The 8,516-nt window shown below is 57.1% G+C and overlaps 1 protein-coding gene across 1 annotated transcript; it reads right to left on the minus strand.

Moving 5' to 3' along the window:
* Positions 1 to 2,867: 2,867 nt before the first annotated feature.
* On the minus strand, positions 2,868 to 8,429 carry MOGS (mannosyl-oligosaccharide glucosidase). The gene is given in 3 exon segments (XM_018574920.1): positions 2,868 to 4,620; positions 7,504 to 7,682; positions 8,097 to 8,429. Coding segments are annotated over 3 exon segments (2,250 nt in total). The 3' UTR covers positions 2,868 to 2,882.
* Between the last annotated feature and the right edge of the window lie 87 nt (positions 8,430 to 8,516).

An 8,516-nucleotide genomic window follows, 5' to 3' on the forward strand; every position in this document is an offset into this window, starting at 1 on the left:
CCCCCCCCCAATTCCTGTAAGGGTGTCACAGGGACAGGAACATATTCCATAGCGGGAGAACTTCTCACTCTCCGGGGACAACCACTCCCCCCCCCCCAATTCCTGTAAGGGTGTCACAGGGACAGGAACATATTCCATAGCGAGAGAACTTCTCACTCTCCGGGGACAACCACTCCCCCCCCCAATTCCTGTAAGGGTGTCACAGGGACAGGTAGTGAGAGGAAAGGTCACCCCCCAGAGATGAAAGCCTGACTGAACTCGTCCACAACCCGAAGTCAGCCGGAGCCGGTCTTCAGTGTTGGGTCCCGTCTGCACCTTGTCAGGTACGTCCTCGCTAGACGTGTCCCGCGGCTCCGGCCGGGTGACATTTCTTCTCTGTTGTCACAATAAACAATTCCTGATCAGATAATTCCGTGTCTCTGAACACGTACAGCGATACGCCCCCCCCGGTGGCCATTTCAGGGTAAGGCCTGTATGAGCCAGAAGGATCAAAGAGTCCATGTTACATACATAGTTACATAGTATTTGGGGTTGAATAAAGACATACGTCCATCAAGTCCAACCTATATAGGTCCGCGCATCATCTCATTCTTAGGGATACTGGTACCCCGGACATTACGGTCCCTCAAGAAATTGTCCAAACGTTTCTTGAACAAATCTACACTCTTGGCTGAGATGACGGCCGGTGGCAGCGAGTTCCAGACCCTAACCGCTCTGACTGTGAAGAACCCTCTTTGCCCCTTGTGCTGGAATATTTTCTCCACCAACTTTAGGTGGCATCCTTTATTATGCCCTCTAGCATTTTACAAACTACCGATGTTAGACTGACCGGCCTATAGTTCCCAGGTTGGCACCTATAGAGGCCCACCAAACAGATGGTGGATAGGGCTTGACATGACTCCATTGGGGGGAGGGCTTGACGTGACTCCATTGGGGGAGGGCTTGACATGACTCCATTGGGGGAGGGAGTCACTAAAATGCATCCACTTGTAACTCCTGACCATGTAGGACCCTAGACCAGGGGCACTCCCTCTGCATCCAAATCTTGGACATCGCCCCCATCTACTTTATATGATTGGAGCCACTTCCGCATGGAACCATTCCATCCCCGGGGCAAATTCTTCATTTTTCATGTTCACATCGGCAATTGTAACCAGAAAATGAACTACAGGAACCAGCATGCTTCTCAGTTACCATCATACTGGACCCCGGGACTGTCCTCGTTGGTCCCCGTCACCTGCCCTATTCAGGGCATAGTAATGGGAGCTGTGCAGAGTGGCCCCTGAGCACCTTGTACTCTCCAGCTCCGTCGCTCCTTCGAGCTTGGAACGTGTGGTGACCCCGTTCATCATGGGACAGCGCTGAAGCCTACTACTTGGCCCCAGCGCTGCATCCTGGGAGGAGGTCACATGGCCCCCATAACACAGAAGCAGTAGGGAAGAATGGGAGAGGTAAATATAAAGTAATTGGGCGGGGGGTGGGCTACACGCAGAAGGGCCAAGTTGACCTTTGTAATATAATGCTCTGGGCAGTCAAGGGGCCCCAGTACCCGGTGTAGGAAAGATGCTGGACGCATGCCCAACGTGCAGGGCATCCCAGGTCCACAGCAGGATGACGCAGACCACTCACAGTAGTAGTATTTCTCCCAGCCTGTAGGCAAGCCACGACGGGCCTCCAGGTGCTGCATTCAAATTAACCTCCCCGTTAACTGGGGCCTCTTGACAACACAAAGCCTCCAGAGGACATGCCTTCTAGCCCTCAGGGGTGGAGTTAGTCTCCTGCAAGGGCCACCCACTGCAGACCTCATTCCCGTTACTGGTGTCACCAGAGCCAGTTCCTTGTATGTTCCTACAGTCTGGCAATGTATGGGGTGTTGCTGGGGGGGGTGTATCTGCCCAATGGGGTCCTCAAGGTATCACACAGGCTGACAAGGACCCAAACCAGAAAAATCTAGGTCCACTCTTCATATGTTCTCAGACAGAACACGCCAAGTGACCATACAAAAGGTCCTGTTTGAACATGTGTGTGACTGGGGGAATGCGCAGGCAGGACGGGGTCCGTTGAGCTCTTGGACTCCGATCCACCATCTTTACCTGCGCACACAACTCAAAGAAAGAAGAGCACTTCGCGGAGGGTGGAACAAATCTTTTTATTTCTCGGTCACATGTACAGGGAAGGGGCGTGCTCCTGATCCAGCAGGGCGCACATTATGTAAAATGGTGACGGCCAACCCCACCCCCAAAAGCAGACACTTCCAGGACAGGTGGACTGAACGGCTCCACAAGGTTCCTTCCAGAGCTTCTGACTTTAGGCTGGTGGTGGGTAGAGCCAGGAACTGGAGGTTCCTCGGAAGGTTCCAGAAGCCAGCAGGAGGACTCAACTTTTCGTTATCCACCTGAAACGGAAATCTCAGCTTTGGGGAAAAGGAAGCGGTCAGTGATACCTACATTGAAGACTGGCATATGAAGAGGTCCTCTCAACCCGATATGTGAAGGTCTTACTTGGTCCCACACTGAAGATAGGACTCGCCCCCTCCCTACACTACAATGAAACCTACATAGAGATGGTCAGAGAGCATTATGGGATGAGCCTGACCACGGACCTGGAACCGACATCTGCTGTGTTTGGTGGACACCAGGCCAGGTGGAGGAGGTACTGGGATCTTGAAGCTCCTTCGTCTGCCAGTCTGTAATGTATGTGCCAATGACAGGTTCACTTTCCACAGGGAAATCGTACAAAATGCCATCACGGAGCCCTGGAAACGCAGCTCAGGATCCAGGGCGACCGCGAGGTGCGGCCAGCACAATCACCGTCCATAAAACGGACTCGAGTGGCGTTGCCCCTTGTTGCTCGCCTCAGCCTGGAGACCCTCTACGTCATGCTCAGTATTCCTCAGCCATGATCAGGACGACCAAGGAGCTCCACCCAGTGAACGGGTGACACCCCTGTCCAAAACCCGTTTTGTCGCTATACTGCTCCCAGAGGAAGCCCGTCTCCTTATACTGCCTGTACAGGTTGGCAATGAGGTTGATCCGGAGCTCGCGGTACACACCGGTGGCCCTCTGCCGATGCGGGCCCTCCAGCCGGCTGTAGTGGTGCAGGGCCCTCACCGCCAAGTAGTTCATGTTGATCCATATGGGTCCCCTCCAGTAGGGCGGGTCGTGTTCCGTGTTGCGCTTCATGTACATAGGGCTGCCCTTGGACAAGGAGCGGATGCCGTACGGTGTCCAGAGTTTGTCGGGGTCCCTGAGCTGCTCCAGGACGCGGCCCAGTTTGGGGGAGTCCGGGGACAGGATCTGCAGGAGGAACGGGAAAAGGGACACGTAGCCCAGAGCACCGACATACTGTAATTTCGGGACCTTCTTCACGGCCCGTATCAGCCTCGGGGGAGGGACGCTGCGCGGATCCTGCCCAGGGAACGGCTGCGTCCGCTCCCACTCCAGTACCGTGTTCTGTGTGTGGTTTCCGTAATCAGCGTAACCGCCGAGCTGCTCGAACCAGTGGAGCCGATCCAAGAGAGAGTTGTCGGAGAGCACCGAGTGCGACTCCTTGTACCGGCCGCCATCTTCCCCCAGCAGGTCGCAGATGTCCGCCATTACTTCCGACGCCAAAGCCATCCAGCACCTCAGGTCCACGTGACGCTCGTCATCCGAGGGGTGAGAGGCCCGCGGGTAATCGTCCAGGCCCGACGTCAGCGTTTTCGGGTTCAGAAACTGCATGGTGTCCCTGTCCCGGCCGCGCCACCGGTAGGTGTATGGAAGGGGACCGGCCTGCGTTTCGTTGAACCAGTTGTACCAGGTCTGAAGTCGAGGAAGCGCACGCCGAAGAACCTGGAGGCCTTCAGTTGGAATATTTCTGCCCGCCAGAAGCTGACGCAGGGCCAGGAACAGGGTGGGGGGGTTGGCATTTTCGTCCCGCTGAACCACAAACTCGGAGGGCACTTTACTGCGAGCCTCGGGCCCGAGGATCTGCTCCCGAGGGATCCAGCCATCGGCGTTCATTAGATCCAACCAGTGACCCAGGGACTGCCAGGCCAGAGACGGGTTCCAGCGAGCAATCAGCAGCAAGTGGAACCCCTCGTCTCACAGGAAGCCGCGAGGGAAGAAAGAGCGAGAAGGGACTGCGGTGAAGAGGGGAGCCAACGCATAAGCCACGGGTTCAGGATTGTACCGGGACTGGACCAACGAGCTTCCGTAGAAGTAACCCATCCCACCCACCATGTTGGAGAGGGCGGCCTGAGCGAAGGCCACCTGCTCCGGGATGAAGCCCTTCTCCTCCAGCCGGAACATCTGCTGAAATCGCTCAGCCATGTCCTTCTTGTGCCGTTCCAGCTCGCCGCTCAGCGCCCGTCCGGACAGGTGCACCGAGCGCTCCAGGAAACTGTCCGACTCAAACAGGATCTCGGCCTGGAAGGGGAGGGCCATGGTTATCTGGTGGATGATGATCTTGGAGTGGTCGGAGCCCGGCTGAGGGGGAGGGTTGTAGACGTCCACCCCGAAGTAACGTCTCTTGTTGGCGCCGGAACCTCCGGACGGGTGGCTGAAGCGGTCCGTCAGGCTGCCGCGTACGACGTCGGTGATGTGGTGGAGCCCCGGGCACGCCGTCACCAAGTGGTTGTAGCTGTGGAGAGAGAAGAAGAAGATCAGAGGACTTCCAGGAACACTTCATAAGAGATGTTCTGACAAATTCATTGGAATTAGGAACATTTCATTGTACACATTATACACACAGTGGCCCTAAAGTGGTCCGTCACCTTGGTGTATGAATTGTTCAGCCGCCACTCCCCCCCCCAATGTTCCTTGTACAGGCCCAGGACTGGCATTGACCATTGTCTATAGGTGGACCAAATGTGAGATCAGCACACTTCCAGCATCTGATCTCCCCTATGGTCCCTGAACCTGGAAGCGCCGAGGATTTTTATCACTTCAGGATCTCCTTCCTCTGGACGCAGGTGTGGCAGAAGAAGCTCACTTTATGCAGACTTGCACTTTTGAACACCTGGCGGCCCTTTAAGGGTGTGTTGACGCCAAGGTGTCGGAGGCGAGCTTCCTGATCACGTGATCGGCTGTCAGAGCGGTCACATGATCGAGAGGCTTCCGGATCGCAAACTGGTACCACTATGCGGTCTGCAGCGATCTACAAAGCGGGCCAGTATAACAAGGAAGGGATCTGGGATTCCTTTCGTTGGCTGGCCGGGGTCACCCGGGATGGGACAGGACTTCTGCAGGGGCTGCTTAGTTCCAGCGCTTTGTGATCTCTTCCCCCCAGATGTCACATGGGTGCAGTACATGGGCATCACTTAGGACACTGAACCTGCTGATATGGGGAACCAAAAAATCACATCAGCTAGATGTCAACACAAAGGCGGGAATTCACTGGCTGTGGGTGACCCAAATGGAGGGTTTGGGGGAGGGGTCCCTTAAGTAGATTTTAGTCACATGACACATTGATATCAATTTTTTCAGCAAAGTTGACTGGGAAAAAAAGAATGGCAGGGCAGAGGACCATCACCTTGTTTTGGAATTAACAATGCAGGGAGTGGCCATGAGGGTGGAGAAGTGTTATTAGAACCCCATGGGGGCGGGGCCCTGGAGGATATGCAATACTGAAAAGCACTAGTCACATGATCTGGCGGTTACAGGCAGGCTCCCAAGACTATTTCTGCAGTCTCCTCCTCCGGAGCTCCCAGGACTACTTCCAGGGTCTCCTCCTCTGCAGCTCCCAGGACTACTTCCGGAGTCTCATCCTCTGCAGCTCCCTGCACTACTTCCGGGGTCTCCGCCTCCTCTGGAGCTCCCTGGACTACTTCCGGGGTCTCCGCCTCCTCTGGACTACTTCCGGGGTCTCCTCCTCTGCAGCTCCCAGGACTACTTCCGGAGTCTCCTCCGGGGCTCCCAGGACCACTTCTGGAGTCTCATCCTCTGCAGCTCCCTGCACTACTTCCGGGGTATCCTCCTCCTCTGGAGCTCCTTGGACTACTTCCGGAGTCTCCTCCTCCGGAGCTCCCAGGACTACTTCCGGAGCCTCCTCCTCTGCGGCTCCCTGCACTACTTCCGGAGTCTCATCCTCTGGGGCTCCCTGCACTACTTCCGGAGTCTCATCCTCCGGGGCTCCCTGGACTACTTCCGGAGTCTCCTCCTCTGGGGCTCCCTGGACTACTTCCGGAGTCTCCTCCTCTGGGGCTCCCTGGACTACTTCCGGAGTCTCCTCCTCTGGGGCTCCCTGGACTACTTCCGGAGTCTCCTCCTCTGGGGCTCCCTGGACTACTTCCGGAGTCTCCTCCTCTGGGGCTCCCTGGACTACTTCCGGAGTCTCCTCCTCTGGGGCTCCCTGGACTACTTCCGGAGTCTCCTCCTCTGGGGCTCCCTGGACTACTTCCGGAGTCTCCTCCTCTGGGGCTCCCTGGACTACTTCCGGAGTCTCCTCCTCTGGGGCTCCCTGGACTACTTCCGGAGTCTCCTCCTCTGGGGCTCCCTGGACTACTTCCGGAGTCTCCTCCTCTGGGGCTCCCTGGACTACTTCCGGAGTCTCCTCCTCTGGGGCTCCCTGGACTACTTCCGGAGTCTCCTCCTCTGGGGCTCCCTGGACTACTTCCGGAGTCTCCTCCTCTGGGGCTCCCTGGACTACTTCCGGAGTCTCCTCCTCTGGGGCTCCCTGGACTACTTCCGGAGTCTCCTCCTCTGGGGCTCCCTGGACTACTTCCGGAGTCTCCTCCTCTGGGGCTCCCTGGACTACTTCCGGAGTCTCCTCCTCTGGGGCTCCCTGGACTACTTCCGGAGTCTCCTCCTCTGGGGCTCCCTGGACTACTTCCGGAGTCTCCTCCTCTGGGGCTCCCTGGACTACTTCCGGAGTCTCCTCCTCTGGGGCTCCCTGGACTACTTCCGGAGTCTCCTCCTCTGGGGCTCCCTGGACTACTTCCGGAGTCTCCTCCTCTGGGGCTCCCTGGACTACTTCCGGAGTCTCCTCCTCTGGGGCTCCCTGGACTACTTCCGGAGTCTCCTCCTCTGGGGCTCCCTGGACTACTTCCGGAGTCTCCTCCTCTGGGGCTCCCTGGACTACTTCCGGAGTCTCCTCCTCTGGGGCTCCCTGGACTACTTCCGGAGTCTCCTCCTCTGGGGCTCCCTGGACTACTTCCGGAGTCTCCTCCTCTGGGGCTCCCTGGACTACTTCCGGAGTCTCCTCCTCTGGGGCTCCCTGGACTACTTCCGGAGTCTCCTCCTCTGGGGCTCCCTGGACTACTTCCGGAGTCTCCTCCTCTGGGGCTCCCTGGACTACTTCCGGAGTCTCCTCCTCTGGGGCTCCCTGGACTACTTCCGGAGTCTCCTCCTCTGGGGCTCCCTGGACTACTTCCGGAGTCTCCTCCTCTGGGGCTCCCTGGACTACTTCTGGAGTCTCATCCTCCAGGGCTCCCTGGACTACTTACGGAGTCTCCCCTCAATATTTCTCACACAGACTTGGAATGGGCCCTGGGTGGGACACCATCTGCAGAATGACATCACTCACCTGATGGCTCCGCCCTCTGCATCCGGTCTGGTGAATCTGATGGTGAAGCCGCTCAGCTCCTCCGATGTGCCGGTCACATGACTCAGGTGTCGTCCGTCCATGTGAGGGGTCAGCGTTCCCTGCCCATCCGTGGCCACGTAGAAGAAGAGGGAGAGGAGCTGTCCCGGGGAGGAGGGGCCCTGTGGGAAGAGAGAGAGGGGAGGAGCCAGTTATATCTTGGGTGACACCCAAAAACAACCCAATCGTGCAGGAGTAGAGTAAGGACGACGCCCCCGCAGTCCCTCTTATAAACAGAAGAAACCGCAGGGTATCAGTCCAACATTTATAAAATGTCAGACACGCCCCTTTACAAAACGATTGCACCCTTCACTGAGTCACTCTGCTCCCTCCACCTATCAGCACGACTCTTGCCTTGATTGGCTCCTGTTCTCCCTTCGATACCCGCAGTTAGTGACAGGTGAAATGTGTCGGAGATTTAGCACCTCCCCCCTCGTACATGAAGATGACCCCCCCTCCCCCTCCCCAGCAGAGGGAGGGAATGGGGGGGCACAGGCTCAGGAAGAGACGTTGGGGTATTACGATGTTGGTGAAACCCTCCCCCACCTACCTGTGACCACAGAGCGCGGACTTCGTGTCTTCATCCCAAAATAAACCTGCGGCCTGTAGGAGCCCCAGAACAGGTCGGGGGAGGAGTCCGGGGAACTGCTGTTTGGCGGCAGGATGGGGGGAGAGGGATGAAGGGTGACAACCTTCACCGCCAGACTCCACTTCCTGTATCCGCTGTACGCAAAGGCCCCGAATCCGATCACACAGGACAAGATGGTCACCAGAACCACGCGGCTCCAATCCCTCTCCGGGGGTGGAGCTCTCCGGGAAGATGGAGGACGCTGCTCAGATCCACCATGACGCCTACGCTCTCGTGTCATCCTACTGCCTGGAGGGAAAGAAGAGTGATAGGTGAATATATACACCCCCCCAGTATATATACACACTCCTGTGTACATTCACACAAC

Source organism: Nanorana parkeri, unplaced genomic scaffold (assembly GCF_000935625.1).
Source record: "Nanorana parkeri isolate BGI_ZX_2015 unplaced genomic scaffold, ASM93562v1 scaffold3368, whole genome shotgun sequence".
Classification (NCBI taxonomy): domain Eukaryota; kingdom Metazoa; phylum Chordata; class Amphibia; order Anura; family Dicroglossidae; genus Nanorana; species Nanorana parkeri.